Below are 18,650 nucleotides of genomic sequence, written 5' to 3' on the forward strand. Positions count from 1 at the left end.
TCCTTTTCTCATCAGCAGTATATAGCAGTGACTTTTATCAGAGTCCAGCAGAGGACTGGTTAAAGTTTGTAGGGGGAGTTTTCATTCTCCCCTAACAGTCCTATGAGGCTGCAGGACCTCTGACCCTCTGTCTGGACAGTGTTGGTTGGCCCTGTGCTGATCAAATGCAATCTCCCAAAAAAACTCTCTAGCAATACACACCAAATTGAGCATGTGCAGCTTGTCCCCAAGGCTCTGTTCTATCAGGCGATGGATTGGGGACAGTGGAAGAAAGGGAAAAGCAGAGAAGACAGGATCAAAAAACCTTTTTACACAATGCAGAGGATTAACCCCTTAGGTTCAACAGGGAGTGTAACAAGCATGCTTTACTGCATTTACAGACTGATTTTACTGTTGTGGGTTTAGAACCACTTTAAGTTTGAATATTCCGCCCACCTTGCTGCCCACTTTCATAACTGCAGTTTCTCTTTACTTTCCCATTTCAGGTGCACAAGAAATCCACTTCATATGTCAACACAGAGGCTACAATGCTCTAATCTAAAGCCGGATACACACGGGCCGAATGTCAGGAGACATTTGCCGATTCCAGAAAAAAAGATGGCTGACATTTGGCCCCTGTGTATGTCAGTCTGTCTGTTCGGCCAGCTTCTGTCGGACGAACATGCTGGAAACCCTGCAGCCGACTCCTGATCAGCGCTCTCAACCAATGGCAGAGAGCGCTGATCGGAGTGATTTGGCAGGGGGCTGTCCCCCTATCAGAACACAAGAGCTCAGCGGGGGAGACTGCTGTACTTACTATGCATAGTGCGTTCCGGACCTGACAGTTTTTTTTCACTCAACCCGCTGGGTTGAATGAAAAGAAAAGAAAAAAATGAATAGTGCGTACCAGGGTTAAAGCTAGGTTCACATTGGCCTGCACAGTACAAGGCCGCATTTTACCATGCAGGCTAGAGTATTGCCCCAGCAAAGAGCGGTGTGATGAGAGTCTCGGCGCACTGCTTGTTTTTTCTTTCAGCTTTATTTGAACTGTCATGTAGTGACACTTCACACATGTCACTGGACTGCAGCATGTTGTGACACGCGGCGCCATCTAGTGTGGTGCTGAAAAGTGCAGACGTGTTGCATTTTTCCTGCACTGCAATGCACATCACACCAGCGTTGTGGTATGAACAGGGCACATAGAAAACACTTATTTTCTATGTGCCCCAGTGGTGACCCATCCGGTGTGGGAAAATGTTGATCACCGCATAACGCGTGACAAAGCCCACTACTCTGTGTCACTTATGCCCCTTCTCTCTCCAGGTGATATATAATGCCAAGGTAGAAGACAGACATGGCCAATGCTAACTGGCCTTGCATAGCAGGATTTTCAGCAGTGACAACACTGGGATCCCCCCTCCTCTACTTGTGTGGTGAAACAGCACTGAAAAAGGTGACAACGCTGCGGTGATTTCACTGCAGGGGAATCTGTTGTCACCCTTGTAATTAAGGCTATTTTTACACAGATAAAAAAGGCAGTGCAATACATTAAATGTATAAAAATATGCTTGACATATTCCTGTACTGTATGGTCAGAAAATTATTTTTTCAATAAATCCTGTTTGGGGGAAAAAAAAAAAAAAAGGCAAATGTCCAGTATGCAGTGCGGCTTACGTCGCTGTAAACATTTCTTAACAATTACTAGAATTCTAGTTAGCAAGATTGCCATCTGCCAAAATGTACAATCTGAGTGACTGCCTATTACAGCAGATTTACATAGTCCTAGGTGCAAATGTGAGCAGACTATTATTATAATAATCATATAAAATAAAGTGAAATGAGAAATAAAAGGAAGAATACCGTACACATATAAGATGGATCACTGCATGTATAGACAGACATATGCATGTACACATCCTGCCATGTATATAGACAGACATGTATATGTATGTACACATCATGCCATGTATAGACAGATATGCATGTACACATCCTGCCATGTATAGACAGACATATGCATGTACACATCCTGCCATGTATATAGACAGACATGTATGTACACATCCTGCCATGTATAGACAGACATGTATGTACACATCCTGCCATGTATAGACAGACATATGTATGTACACATCCTGCCATGTATAGACAGACATATGTATGTACACATCCTGCCATGTATAGACAGACATGTATGTACACATCCTGCCATGTATAGACAGACATATGTATGTACACATCCTGCCATGTATAGACAGACATATGTATGTACACATCCTGCCATGTATATAGACAGACAAATGCATGTACACATCCTGCCATGTATATAGACAGACATATGTATGTACACATCCTGCCATGTATATAGACAGACATGTATGTACACATCCTGCCATGTATAGACAGACATGTATGTACACATCCTGCCATGTATAGACAGACATATGTATGTACACATCCTGCCATGTATATAGACAGACATATGTATGTACACATCCTGCCATGTATATAGACAGACAAATGCATGTACACATCCTGCCATGTATAGACAGACATATGTACACATCCTGCCATGTATAGACAGACATGTATGTACACATCATGCCATGTATAGACAGACATATGTATATACACATCCTGCCATGTTACAACAAGTGTCAGCTGACCATATCAGATCCCGGTGTTGTCATGCATTCTCCTGCCATCGCCCTGGCTATGTCTTTTACCATACATCATCACAGACACACACACACACACACATATATATATACATACATACATACATACATACATACACAAATAGCGACTCTCTTATTGGAAATCCTACAAATCTCATCAGGCATGGGCAATCGGTCGCCTGCATTCACATCTGTACTTACAATGCTTCTTGCCATCAATGAGCTTCATTGTTATATGTATGATGTAGCAGCTTTTCTCTTCCAAGCCTTCAGATTCCGGAGAGATGTGACCAGGACCTTCGCATTTCAAGACTGTCTGCTGTGAAATCACTAGGAACAAGGTCACAGGTTTTTTTCCTGCATAGAAATTGTGAAACGCCCGGTGAACTGTGCCTTCTCTACATGCTATTTACAATGCAGTCACAAAAGCCATGCTTCCTGCCTGCTGATTGGCTGATTAGCAGCCCGGCCTCCCATGGTGTCAGTAGGTGTGTTCGGCTTTCTGCTTGCCTCATTGGCTGCACCAGTCTGGCATTTAACAGCACATTGATTTTAAGCAGTCTACTGACTGTCTTCTCACCAATCCACCCCCGGCTTGTATGCTGCTGATGGGAAGGCTGGAGCACCCAATGCACAGTGAGAAGGGGGGGAGCACCCAATACACAGGGAGAGGGGGGAGCTCTGCCAGCCTGGATGATGTGCTTTTATCTGGGATGTCTAGGCTTCCCTGTACACAGCTAGCACACTGGATCACTGCATAGCAATCATGTCATCTGCATTGTATATTCTACAAACACAATCCTAGATCACTCTGCTTATTAATAAACCTGAGGTTTATGGGTGACAACGAAGGGCTCCTGTACACAAGATGCAGTTCTAAAACACAGAATGAACACATATGCACCAATAAGTGCTACAAAATAAATAAAAAAAAGGAAGTAAAAACGTGCTATATTTTTTTTTTTGCACATAATGGAAGAACATGAACGCACTGCAAATAAAAGTAACTCCGTAGGGCCTCATGTGCACGGGATGTTAAAAAACCTCTCCTGAACGCTGGAACTTGACAGCCAGTAACCAACGGTTAAAAACGTGCGTTTATGGCGTTTGCATTTAGAATCGTTTTTACATTGTAAAATGGTCAGAAATGTATCCCCATTGAAAACACCAATAAGCGAAATGCTTATGAACGTGAGTTACTACGTTTAGTTGCGTTTGCACGCAGCTACAAGCATTTGGCGCTTCAAATGCCAATAAACTTCAGCCTGAAAGCATTTTTTTGCTTTCAGTTAAACTCCACTGCCTCTAAAAGGACTATAAACTAGAGATCGACCGATTACTGGCAAAGCCAATATATCAAGGGAAGATATGCACTTTCCCTCGATATATTGGAATCGGCCACCAAGATGACCAATATTACCGCTATTTCGGAAAGTGCTTGTACCAGAGTGATGCCTGCAGCTAGAGGAGCTGAGAAGCCGCTCGGCTGTCATTACAAGGAGCGGGAAGGGACGCCCCCTACCCCCGCCGCCTTCCACGGCTCGCCGGGGTCTCCCGTCCCACAGGGAGACCCGGGCAACCAGCCTGCACGGTCGCTGAAGACCCGATCAAAGCCACATTCAGCTCTTATCGGGTCTCCATGCAAAAACCCAGAAGTGATGTCATGACATCACTTCCGGGTACTGGCATCAGATTTAAAAAAATGACAGCATTCAAAACAGCCAAACTTGGCGTTTCCAATGCTTTTAAGTGCAGAGGAGGGGTTTGAGGTCTTTTAGACCCCCAGATCCCTCCACAAGAGTACCTGTCCAAAAAAAAAAAAAAAAAAGAAATATCGGCCGATACCAATTCGCGATGGCCAAAATATCAGTATCGGTATTGGCAATGAAAAAACGATATCAGACGATCCCTACTATAAAACATCTCAGTGTCCATGGGCAGATAAGATAACAGAGGAGAGTTCAGCCAACTGCTCCTAAACGTTCGTTTATCAGCAGCAGTGTACACGAGGCCTACAAAAAATGATATGCACTCACTTTATTGGGTACACCTTGCCAGTACCAGGTTGGACCCCCTTTTGCCTTCAGAAATGCCTTCATTCTTTGTGGCAGAGATCGTGGCAAGGAGTTGGAAACATTCCTCAGAGATTTTGGTCCATATTGACATGATGACATCACGCAGTTGCTGCAGATTTGTCGGCTGCACATCCATGATGCAAATCTCCCTTTCCACCACATCCCAAAGGTTCTGCATTGGATTGAGATCTGGTGATTGATGAAGCCCATTGGATTACAGTGACCTCATTGTCATGTTCAAGAGACCAGTTTGAGATGATCTGGGCTTTGTGACATGGTGCGTTATCCTGCAGCAAGTAGCCATCAGAAGATGGGTACAGTGTAGTCATAAAGGGATGGACAACCATATTCAGGTAGGCTGTGGCATTAAAACAATGTTTATTTGGTACTAAAGGGCCCAGAGTGTGCCAAAAAAATATCCCCCACACACCACCACCACCAGCCTGAATTGTTGATACAAAGCAGGATGGATCCATGCTTTCATGTTGTTTATGCCAAATTCTGACCCTACAATCTGAATGTCGCAGCTGAAATCGAGTCTCATCAGACCAGGCAACATTTTTCCAATCTTCTATTGTCCAATTTTGGTTAGCCTGTGTGAATTTTAGTTTCCTGTTCTTAGCTGACAAGAATAGCACCCGGTGTGGTTTGCTGTAGCCTATCGGCTTCAAGGTTCAATGTGTTGCGAGTTCAGAGATGGTATTCTGCATACTTTGGTTGTGCCAAGTGGTTATTTGAGTTACTATTGCCTAGAATTTTAAACCAGTCTATCCATTCTCCTTTGACATCAACAAGGCATTTTCAACCACACAACTGCCGCTCACTGGATATTTTTTATTTTTCGGACCATTCTCTGTAAACCCGAGAGATGGTTGTGTGAAAATTCCAGTAGATCAGCAGTTTTTGAAATACTCAGACCAGTCCATCTGGCACCAACAACCATGGCATGTTCAAAGTCACTTAAATCCCCTTTCTTCCCCATTCTGATGCTCGGTTTGAACTTAAGAAAGTCCTCTTCACTACATTTAGATGCCTAAATGCATTGAGTTGCTGCCCTGTGATTGGCTGAATAGCAGTTTGTGTTCCCAAGTAATTGAACGGGTGTACCTAATAAAGTGGCCTGTGAGTTTATATTTGTCCCCAAGCCAAGATGCTCATGTTGCTGAGTGACAGAGGGAGGAATTACTTTAAAATTTTGCACCGTTTGTCCGTTTACATACGTTTTTCTTCCGATTAGTTTTTCTTAACAGAAGAAAAATAGGGCATTGATTTGTTGAAAAAAAAAAAAAAAAAATGGATGTTGACAGAAGCAGATGTAAACTGATGTAAATGGATGATCATCCATTTACATCTGTTTTTCCATAGAGATGCATTGATGTCCATTTTTCATCCGTCATGGATGAAGAGCAGACAAACGGTCTAAGGCTTCATGTACACTGGCAGCTCCTTAACTTGATTTTAGAAGCTTTTGGCAAAGGTCCTAAACTCAACTCCATAAAAGCGTGTGTCCATGTACACATAGGCTTTTACCAGATTTTAGGAGCTTCTACGCAGAAGATTCGCATTAAAGATAGGAACATTTTGACTGCCGGAAAAATGCAAACCCTGGTCTGGGCAGTGTACAGCCATGTGCATGAACCCTAATGCTGCTCATTCATGGGTCCAATTCCAAAATAATTTTCTTTCCAAAATCTTATCTAAGAATTTTAAATCGAATGTCACACCATTAGTGGGCTGCAGCAATGGCCAATTTTCATGCGGCAATCGAAATTGAGTGTTTGGGTATGTTGGGAATTTTTTGAAAAAAAAAAAACAATTTTCGAATCAATGATGGGAGAATCGTCTGACAAATACACTGCTCAAAATAAAATAAAAGGAACACTTTAAAAAACACATCAGATCTCAAAGGGGAAAAATATCATGCTGGATATCTATACTGAAATGGACTGGGTAATGTGTTAGGAATGAAAGGATGCCACATCGTTTCATGGAAATGAAAATTATTAACCTAGAGGGCTGAATTCAAAGACACCCCGAAAATCAAAGTGAAAAAGCGATGCAGCAGCGCAGCAGGCTAGTCCATTTTGCTGAAATTTTACTGCAGCAACTCAAAATGGTACTCGGTAGTTTGTATGGCCCCCACATGCTTGTATGAATGTCTGACAACGTCGGCATGCTCATAATGAGACGACGGAAGGTGCCCTGGGGTATTTCCTCCAAGATCTGGACCAGGGCATCACTGAGCTCCTGAACAGACTGAGGCGCAACCTAGCGGCTTCGGGTGGACCAAAACATAATGTACCAGAGGGGTTCTATTGGATTTAGGTCAGGCGAGCATTGGGGCCATTTAATGGTATAAATTCTTTCATCCTCCAGGAACTGGCTGCATACTTTCACCACGAGGCCGGCATTGTTGTGCACCAGGAGGAATGCAGGACCCACTGCACCAGTGTAGGGTCTGACAATGGATTTCATCCTGATACTTAATGGCAGTCAGGGTGCCATTGTCTAGCCTGTAGAGGTCTGTGTATCCCTTCATGGATATGCCTCCCCGGACCGTCACTGACCCACCACCAAACAGATCATGCTGAACGATGTTCCAGGCAGCATAAATGTTCTCCACAGGCGCCACAGGGCGCCAGTGACGGACCTGCCAATTCTGGTGTTCAATGGTAAATGCCAATTGAGCTCCACTGTGCCGGGCAGGACGTCAGGCCCTCAGGCCACCCTGATGGGTAAAGGATATTCTATGGCCCTGTCCAGCTCTCCTAGAGTAACTGCCTGTCTCCTGGAATCTCCTCCATGCTCTTGAGACTGTGCTGGGAGACACAGAAAACCTTCTGGCAATGGCACGTATTGATGTGCCATCCTGGAGGAGCTGGACTGCCTGTGCAACCACTATAGGGTCCAGGTTTTGCCTCATGCTACCAGTAGTGACACTGACCCTAGCCAAATGCAAAACTAGTGAAAAACAGAAATGATGAGTAGGGAAAAAAATGTCAGTGGCCTCCACCTGTAAAACCATTCCTGTTTTGGAGGTCGTCTCATTGTTGCCCATCTAGTGCACCTGTTAATCAGTTTCAGCTGCTTTGGTGTTAATTAAATTAACAACCCCCTCTGCTACTTAACTGACCAGATCAATATCTCAGAAGTTTAACTGATCCGATGCTATACTCTGATTTAAAAGGGTTACTTCAATTTTCTGAGCAGTGTAAAGTGAGTGCATGAGTGCAAGAAAAGAACATTTCCAGAAAGAAAAGAAAATTCCCAGCCACCCTCCCCTTCACACACCACACAGGAACAGAACCGAGGCTGTCAATCACAGGCGGTGTGCTGGAGCTCCCTCTCCTGTCACCTCTTTTTTCTTGGTGACAGGAAAATTTGTCAGAAGTGATTCATGCTGTAAGTAGAGATACAAAGCAGAAAAGACACTTACTGCTCTGGATTGAGACAAGTACACACTATAGAGGGATATGCTTTGTTCATATTTCATGTCTGAGGTTCACAACCACTTTAGGTCAGCTGATACATTCAAAGGAGCCGCTATATGTGCCAAAAGCCTTTCATATATGTGGGGCATTTGTTGGCTAGGTGCGCTGGGATGCCATTCAGAATGAAGAGTGCTGCATCGCACCAATGTGTGTTACATGCATTACTGTGATTGTGCAGCACTGGAAGAAACAGGCCCTTTCACATCTGTCCAGTATGTTTTGCATTGCCTTAAAGCGGAGTTCCACCCTCGGAAAGTATTTTTCACTAAAAATACCCCCGGGACAGTCAGGGCAGGGCTAGTGCATTCCACAATGGATAACCTCTGAACTGTCCCAGGTCGCATTTACCTTTTAGAAGAAATGCTTACCTTGAAAATGTCTTGTCCAGCGCTGCCATCTCAGGTGTGGGCAGCTGAAGCCAGTGCGTCCTCTTTCGCATCCCAGAATGCCCTGCACCTTCCCCGCTCGTCGTGTCCGGTGCAGGCACGTCATTCCTGCACAGCTTCTGGTGGAGGGATCTGGGGTTTCAAAAGACCCCAAACCCCTCCTCTGCACTTAAAAGCATTCAAAACGCCAAGTTTGGCTGTTTTGAATGCTGGCATTTTTTTTTAATTTGCAGCCGAGTACCCGGAACCCTGTCATGACATCACTTCCGGGTTTTTTACATGGAGACCCAATCAGAGCCGAATGTGGCTTTGATCGGGTCTTCTCTTCGGCGGCCGTGCAGGTAGGATGCCCGGGTCTCCCGGTGGGACGGGAGACCCAGGCGAGCCGCGGAAGGTGGCGGGTGGGGGGGGAGCGAGGGGGGGGGGTGGGGAAGTCCCCTCCTGCTCCTTGTAATGACAGCGAGTGGCTTCTCATCGGTTGTTATTACAAGACAGCCGACCGTCAGCTATGGACGCCGGTACCGGGGTGATGCCTCTAGCTGCAGGCATCACTCCGGTACAGCACTTTCCTGAAATATCGGCAACCTCAGGGGCCGATTCCGATTTATCGGGGAAAGTGCATATCGGCCCCCGATATTTCGGCATTGCCAAAAATCGGTCAATCCCTAGTGGAAACCATGGCAACATGGAGCATAGAGACACAAGATGAAGGAGATCTACTAGGTTCAGGTCTGGTCACTGACCTGCGTTACAACAGAGAAGATATAACTATGCGCAAATCCCAAAAGCTTGTACATGTATTTAATCTATCAGGTGCTAAAGGGGTGTGACCACATATTAACACTACAAAATCTGGATGGGCTATATGTAAACTAAATATCCCTGTCTTTCATTGTATAGTTTGCTGGAAAGGGTGTAGTAGTGTGCAGAAGGTGAGGGAACAAAATATCGAATCTACTCCAATAACAGACAGAAGAGAGATATAGATTAATATATATATATATATATATATATATATATATATATATATATACACACACACACACACATACACACACATATACATACACACACACACTAGTGTTGCACAGATATCGGTATTGGTGCCGAGCAAATGCTCCAATACTAAAACCGATTCCTTTTTTACGATTCAACTGACTTGCATTGAGTTCTGTTAAATGAAGTCGCAAGATGCAAAAAAATCAGAGGTCCAAATTGCACTGATCTGCAGCTTTGAAATCACGCTGAAGTAGCGCAATTTCAAAGCCAGAGAAGAACTGTTCTTCATAATTATAAAGAACGGTAATCATTTTTAAAAAAAAACCTGTCACGACATTAAAATAGGGATCAGTAATTGATATCGGGGAGTACTTGAGAAAGTATCAGTACTCATACTTCCTCTTCTGGGGTGCCCTGTCGGCGCTTCTTGCTCCTCCTGCCTTAAGAGTGCCCCTATAACAACAAGCCTCAAAGTATACTATGGAGTTCCCCTATAGCAAGGTAAAAAAATAAATACAAATCTGCCTTTAGAATCACTTTAAATCCCTTCCTTCTCCTTGCCAGGACTACATGTCCCATGAGGCATTGCTCCTTACACATTTACAAGCTTACTGACATGTATGGAGGGTGTACTGAGCTGTATGTGTGCTGCACTGTGTATACTGACATATATGGAGGGTGTACTGAGCTGTATGTGTGCTGCACTGTGTATACTGACATATATGGAGGGTGTACTGAGCTTTATGTGTGCTGCACTGTGTATACTGACATATATGGAGGGTGTACTGAGCTGTATGTGTGCTGCACTGTGTATACTGACATATATGGAGGGTGTACTGAGCTGTATGTGTGCTGCACTGTGTATACTGACATATATGGAGGGTGTACTGAGCTTTATGTGTGCTGCACTGTGTATACTGACATATATGGAGGGTGTACTGAGCTTTATGTGTGCTGCACTGTGTATACTGACATATATGGAGGGTGTACTGAACTTTATGTGTGCTGCACTGTGTAAACTGACATATATGGAGGGTGTACTGAGCTTTATGTGTGCTGCACTGTGTATACTGACATGTATGGAGGGTGTACTGAGCTTTATGTGTGCTGCACTGTGTATACTGACATATATGGAGGGTGTACTGAGCTGTATGTGTGCTGCACTGTGTATACTGACATGTATGGAGGGTGTACTGAGCTGTATGTGTGCTGCACTGTGTATACTGACATATATGGAGGGTGTACTGAGCTGTATGTGTGCTGCACTGTGTATACTGACATATATGGGAGGGTGTACTGAGCTGTATGTGTGCTGCACAGTGCATACTGACATACATTGATGGTGTATTGAGCTGTATGTGTGCTGCACTGTGTATACTGACATGAATGGAGTATGTGTGCTGCACTATATATCCTGATATGTAAACAAATGCATTCTGCATGCAGTTCAACTAATCGAGTAACCAACTAATCGATTATTAAAAATAGTTGACAACTATGTTCATAATCGATTGATTAAATCGACAACTAATTCGTTGTTTCAGCCCTAATGAATGACACCACAATACAATGGGAGTGTGCCGACCAGATGCCCCATAATGACAGGAGAACGAATAACACCACAATGCATACGGGAGAGATTCCGGCCATTAGATGCCCCTATGATGACATGAGAATGAATGACACCACAATGCACCATTAGATGTCTCTATGAGGATAACATGAGAATGAATTACACCACAATGCACCATCAGATGCTCCTAGGATGACGACGACGACATGAGAATAAATGACACCACAATGCACCATAACATGCCCCTACGATGATGATGATGATCTGAGAATGAATGACACCACAATGCACTGGGGTGAGTTGCTTCCATCAGATGTCCCGATGATCACATGAGAATAAATGACACCACAATGCACCAAACGGCCCTATGATGATGACATGAGAATGAATGACACCCACAATCCATCATCAAATGCCCCTACGATGACATGAACGACACCACAATGCACCATGAGACGTCCCTATGATGATGACATGAGAATGAATGACACCACAATGCACCATGAGACGTCCCTATGATGACATGAGAATGAATGATACCACAATGCACCATCAGACGACCCCATCATGCAGTGGCGGCCAGTGCGTTGGGGGCGCTGCCCCCCCATCCATGCGTCCGGCCCCCTAATCTACATGCGGGGCGCCGGACGTATGGAGTTCAATGGGGCTTTTTTTTTTTTTTTAATCACCTGATTAGAGCCAGAGGCTCTAATAGGCTTCAGCAAAGGGTAGACCCGGGGCGCAGAGCAGTGCGCCCGAGCCCACCCATTGTGTGACAATAGCGAATGAAAATTCGCTATTGTCACACGGATCCTCCCTCCTGGCCAATCAGGAAGCGGGTCCTCCCGCTTCCCGATTGGCCGAAAGGCAAACCCCATGCCATTGGCCGGAGGAGGAGGCGGGAGGACTGAGGACTTGCTGGTCACTCTGCATTGAAAGGGGGCACGCTGGCATCTCTGCACTGAAAGTGGGCACGCTGGCATCTCTGCATTGAAAGAGGGCACGCTGGCATCTCTGCATTGAAAGGGGGCACGCTGGCATCTCTGCATTGAAAGGGGGCACGCTGGTCCCTGTGCATTGAAAGGGGGCACGATGGTCCCTGTGCATTGAAAGGGGGCACACTATACCTTATTTATTTACTGAAGGCCCCTTTCACACTTTTGTGACCTCAAAGTCACGCTATTTTTTACAGCGTTTTTTGCCGCAAAGCAATGCCTATTACATTTTTCTGTTTGCGCCCCCCCCCCCAAAAAAATTTTGAGCACCGGCCGCCACTGATGACATGAGAATGAATAACACCACAATGCACCATCAGACGACCCTATGATGATGACGACATGAGAATGAATGACACCAATATGCACCATTAGCTGTCCCTATGATGACATGAGAATGAATGATGCCAGAATGCACCATCAGATGACCCCACAATGCACCATCAGACGACCCTATGATGACATGAGAATGAATGACACCACAATGCACCATTAGATGTCCCTATGAGGATATGAGAATGAATGACGTCACAATGCACCATTAGATGTCCCTATGATGACATGAGAATGAAGGACTCCATAATGCACCATTAGGATGTCCCTATGACGACATGAGAATGAATGACACCACAATGCACCATTAGATGTCCCTATGAGGATATGAGAATGAATGACACTACAATGCACCATTAGATGTCCCTATGATGACATGAGAATGAATGACGCCACAATGAACCATTAGAAACCCTATGATGACATGAGAATGAATGACACCACAATGCACCATTAGATGTCCCTATGATGACATGAGAATGAATGACACCACAATGCACCATTAGATGTCCCTGTGATGACATGAGAATGAATGACACCACAATGCACCATTAGATGTCCCTATGATGACATGAGAATGAATGACACCACAATGCACCATTAGATGTCCCTATGATGACATGAGAATGAATGACACCACAATGCACCATTAGATGTCCCTATGAGGACATGAGAATGAATGATGCCAGAATGCACCATTAGATGTCCCTATGATGACATGAGAATGAATGACACCACAATGCACCATTAGATGTCCCTATGATGACATGAGAATGAATGACACCACAATGCACCATTAGATGTCCCTATGATGAAATGAGAATGAATGACACCACAATGCACCATTAGATGTCCCTATGAGGACATGAGAATGAATGATGCCAGAATGCACCATTAGATGTCCCTATGATGACATGAGAATGAAGGACTCCATAATGCACCATTAGGATGTCCCTATGATGACATGAGAATGAATGACGCCACAATGAACCATTAGAAACCCTATGATGACATGAGAATGAATGACACCACAATCCACCATTAGATGTCCCTATGATGACATGAGAATGAATGACGCCACAATGCACCATTAGAAAACCCTATGATGACATGAGAATGAATGACACCACAATGCACCATTAGAAAACCCTATGATGACATGAGAATGAATGACGCCACAATGCACCATTAGAAAACCCTATGATGACATGAGAATGAATGACGCCACAATGCACCATTAGAAAACCCTATGATGACATGAGAATGAATGACACCACAATGCACCATTAGATGTCCCTATGATGACATGAGAATGAATGACGCCACGATGAACCATTAGAAACCCTATGATGACATGAGAATGAATGACACCACAATGCACCATTAGATGTCCCTATGATGACATGAGAATGAATGACGCCACAATGCACCATTAGAAAACCCTATGATGACATGAGAATGAATGAGACCACAATGCACCATTAGAAAACCCTATGATGACATGAGAATGAATGACACCACAATGCACCATTAGATGTCCCTATGATGACATGAGAATGAATGACACCACAATGAACCATTAGAAACCCTATGATGACATGAGAATGAATGACACCACAATGCACCATTAGATGTCCCTATGATTACATGAGAATGAATGAATGAATGAATGACACCACAATGCACCATTAGAAAACCCTATGATGACATGAGAATGAATGACACCACAATGCACCATCAGACGTTCCTTTGATGACATGAGAATGAATGACACCACAATGCACCATCAGATGTCCCTATGATGACATGAGAATGAATGACACCACAATGCACCATTAGATGTCCCTATGATGACATGAGAATGAATGAATGAATGAATGACACCACAATGCACCATTAGAAAACCCTATGATGACATGAGAATGAATGACACCACAATGCACCATCAGACGTCCCTATGAGGACATGAGAATGAATGATGCCAGAATGCACCATTAGATGTCCCTATGATGACATGAGAATGAATGACACCACAATGCACCATTAGATGTCCCTATGAGGACATGAGAATGAATGATGCCAGAATGCACCATTAGATGTCCCTATGATGACATGAGAATGAAGGACTCCATAATGCACCATTAGGATGTCCCTATGAGGACATGAGAATGAATGACGCCACAATGAACCATTAGAAACCCTATGATGACATGAGAATGAATGACACCACAATCCACCATTAGAAAACCCTATGACATGAGAATGAATGACACCACAATGCACCATTAGAAAACCCTATGATGACATGAGAATGAATGACACCACAATGCACCATTAGATGTCCCTATGATGACATGAGAATGAATGAATGAATGACACCACAATGCACCATTAGAAAACCCTATGATGACATGAGAATGAATGAATGACACCACAATGCACCGTTAGAAAACCCTATGATGACATGAGAATGAATGACACCACAATGCACCATTAGAAAACCCTATGATGACATGAGAATGAATGAATGACACCACAATGCACCGTTAGAAAACCCTATGATGACATGAGAATGAATGACACCACAATGCAGCATTAGATGTCCCTATGATGACATGAGAATGAATGACACCACAATCCACCATTAGATGTCCCTATGATGACATGAGAATAAATGACACCACAATGCACCATTAGATGTCTCTATGAGGATAACATGAGAATGAATTACACCACAATGCACCATCAGATGCTCCTAGGATGACGACGACATGAGAATAAATGACACCACAATGCACCATAACATGCCCCTACGATGATGATGATCTGAGAATGAATGACACCACAATGCACTGGGGTGAGTTTCTTCCATCAGATGTCCCGATGATCACATGAGAATAAATGACACCACAATGCACCAAACGGCCCTATGATGATGACATGAGAATGAATGACACCCACAATCCATCATCAAATGCCCCTACGATGACATGAACGACACCACAATGCACCATGAGACATCCCTATGATGATGACATGAGAATGAATGACACCACAATGCACCATGAGACGACCCCATCATGCAGTGGCGGCCAGTGCGTTGGGGGCGCTGCCCCCCCATCCATGCGTCCGGCCCCCTAATCTACATGCGGGGCGCCGGACGTATGGAGTTCAATGGGGCTTTTTTTTTTTTAATCACCTGATTAGAGCCAGAGGCTCTAATAGGCTTCAGCAAAGGGTAGACCCGGGGCGCAGAGCAGTGCGCCCGAGCCCACCCATTGTGTGACAATAGCGAATGAAAATTCGCTATTGTCACACGGATCCTCCCTCCTGGCCAATCAGGAAGCGGGTCCTCCCGCTTCCCGATTGGCCGAAAGGCAAACCCCATGCCATTGGCCGGAGGAGGAGGCGGGAGGACTGAGGACTTGCTGGTCACTCTGCATTGAAAGGGGGCACGCTGGCATCTCTGCACTGAAAGGGGGCACGCTGGCATCTCTGCATTGAAAGGGGGCACGCTGGTCCCTGTGCATTGAAAGGGGGCACGATGGTCCCTGTGCATTGAAAGGGGGCACGCTGGTCCCTGTGCATTGAAAGGGGGCACACTATACCTTATTTATTTACTGAAGGCCCCTTTCACACTTTTGTGACCTCAAAGTCACGCTATTTTTTACAGCGTTTTTTGCCGCAAAGCAATGCCTATTACATTTTTTGAGCACCGGCCGCCACTGATGACATGAGAATGAATAACACCACAATGCACCATCAGACGACCCTATGATGATGACATGAGAATGAATGACACCAATATGCACCATTAGCTGTCCCTATGATGACATGAGAACGAATGACACCACAATGCACCATTAGATGTCCCTATGAGGACATGAGAATGAATGATGCCAGAATGCACCATCAGATGACCCCACAATGCACCATCAGACGACCCTATGATGACATGAGAATGAATGACACCACAATGCACCATTAGATGTCCCTATGAGGACATGAGAATGAATGATGCCAGAATGCACCATTAGATGTCCCTATGAGGATATGAGAATGAATGACGTCACAATGCACCATTAGATGTCCCTATGATGACATGAGAATGAAGGACTCCATAATGCACCGTTAGGATGTCCCTATGACGACATGAGAATGAATGACGCCAGAATGCACCATTAGATGTCCCTATGAGGATATGAGAATGAATGACACTACAATGCACCATTAGATGTCCCTATGATGACATGAGAATGAATGACGCCACAATGAACCATTAGAAACCCTATGATGACATGAGAATGAATGACACCACAATGCACCATTAGATGTCCCTATGATGACATGAGAATGAATGACACCACAATGAACCATTAGATGTCCCTATGATGACATGAGAATGAATGACACCACAATGCACCATTAGATGTCCCTGTGATGACATGAGAATGAATGACACCACAATGCACCATTAGATGTCCCTATGATGACATGAGAATGAATGACACCACAATGCACCATTAGATGTCCCTATGAGGACATGAGAATGAATGATGCCAGAATGCACCATTAGATGTCCCTATGATGACATGAGAATGAATGACACCACAATGCACCATTAGATGTCCCTATGATGACATGAGAATGAATGACACCACAATGCACCATTAGATGTCCCTATGAGGACATGAGAATGAATGATGCCAGAATGCACCATTAGATGTCCCTATGATGACATGAGAATGAAGGACTCCATAATGCACCATTAGGATGTCCCTATGAGGACATGAGAATGAATGACACCACGATGCACCATTAGATGTCCCTATGATGACATGAGAATGAATGAATGACACCACGATGCACCATTAGATGTCCCTATGATGACATGAGATGACAGGGAACAATCATCCCCCGGGGCTCCCAGCTGTCACACTCACGGGGTCTGCTCCTCCTCCCAGAGTCCATCCTCCTCCTCATTCTGCTCTTCTTAGCCGGGGAGCCTTGGTGGTGCGCAGTGTCCGGGTGTGCTCGGAGCGGCCCATGCTCTCCCGGGACCCGGCTGTTCTCCCCGTTCACCAGCAGCGGCGGGGGATGAAAGCCATTGTGCAGGCGGGGAGCACAGGCCGCCTCGGGCTCCGCAGAATCCCCCATCACTACAATGTGCGGGAGCCGGGAGGGGGCGTCACTGTGCTCACAGGAGCCCGTGGACGGAGGGAGGGAGGGTGAGTGACGTTAGCGGGGGCTTGGCTGAGGCTGGTTCTTTTCACGGGAGCCAGCCTATCAGCTCGCTGCCCGGGAGTGCATACTGCGCAGGCGCGTAAGCTGCGGGCGGGGGCGCGCACGTGAGCGAGCAAAGTGACAAGGTGAAGCGTACCGACTCCGAGTAACCTCTAGACTAGCTGTGATGTAATTGCTATACCCTACTGTGTGACACATCACGTGATTTCTGTCGCTCCGCCCATGTGCTAAACCCCTAGGTTAGTGTGTGTATCCTATGAAGGGTGAGCGTTGTGTGTGGCTCTCCCAGTCTCCTCCTAGGTGCTGAGCACTGCAGTACCCCTGTATAGGGAGATGTCTAATGCATGTGTAACCCTCTGTGGGGGGATATAAGAAATGGCCTCCCCGAATAACATATTGCACTAAACCTGCAGGTAAATAAGACAAGCAGAGCCTTCACTAAGGGGAATTATGTTGGCAGTGCATCCATCCAGGACAGAGGGGGTTTCCTTCCAGGAAAATGAACCAGGGATCAAAGTCATTCTCATTGGGAGGAGAGGAACTACTGCAACCAGCATATAACATGAACTCAAAACATATATATATATATATACAGTCAGGTCCATAAATATTGGGACATCGACACAAATTCTAATCTTTTTGGCTCTATACACCACCACAATGGATTTGAAATTAACCGCTTGCCGACTGCTCACAGTATATTTACTGCGGCAGTCAGCCCCTCACAGGCATAGTGACGTAGGTCTACGTCGCTCGCCTGTGAGGCTCTGGGGAGCGAGCGCGCGCCCGCGGAGGCGCGCTCCCGCGCGGTTACGGACCCCCCCCGCGCGTGTGACCAGCGGACCCGATGTCCGCCGGTCACTCGGCGATCGGCGGGGGAGAGGGAGAATGTCAGGC

The 18,650-nt window shown here is 45.2% G+C and overlaps 1 protein-coding gene across 2 annotated transcripts in view; it reads right to left on the minus strand.

Moving 5' to 3' along the window:
• The window catches only part of PANK1 (pantothenate kinase 1), an 81,876-nt gene extending 64,182 nt beyond the window's left edge, over positions 1–17,694 (minus strand). The window contains exon 1 of one of the 2 annotated variants that reach the window (XM_082269140.1): positions 17,453–17,694. In XM_082269140.1, the coding sequence (XP_082125266.1) occupies positions 17,453–17,666 (214 nt within the window). In that variant the 5' untranslated portion in view covers positions 17,667–17,694. Of the gene's footprint in view, positions 1–2,858; positions 3,071–17,452 lie in introns of those variants that run through there. The other variant, XM_082269141.1, reaches the window with a different exon arrangement.
• Between the last annotated feature and the right edge of the window lie 956 nt (positions 17,695–18,650).

Source organism: Pelophylax lessonae (assembly GCF_965119305.1).
Source record: "Pelophylax lessonae genome assembly, chromosome: 9".
In the NCBI taxonomy this organism is placed as follows: domain Eukaryota; kingdom Metazoa; phylum Chordata; class Amphibia; order Anura; family Ranidae; genus Pelophylax; species Pelophylax lessonae.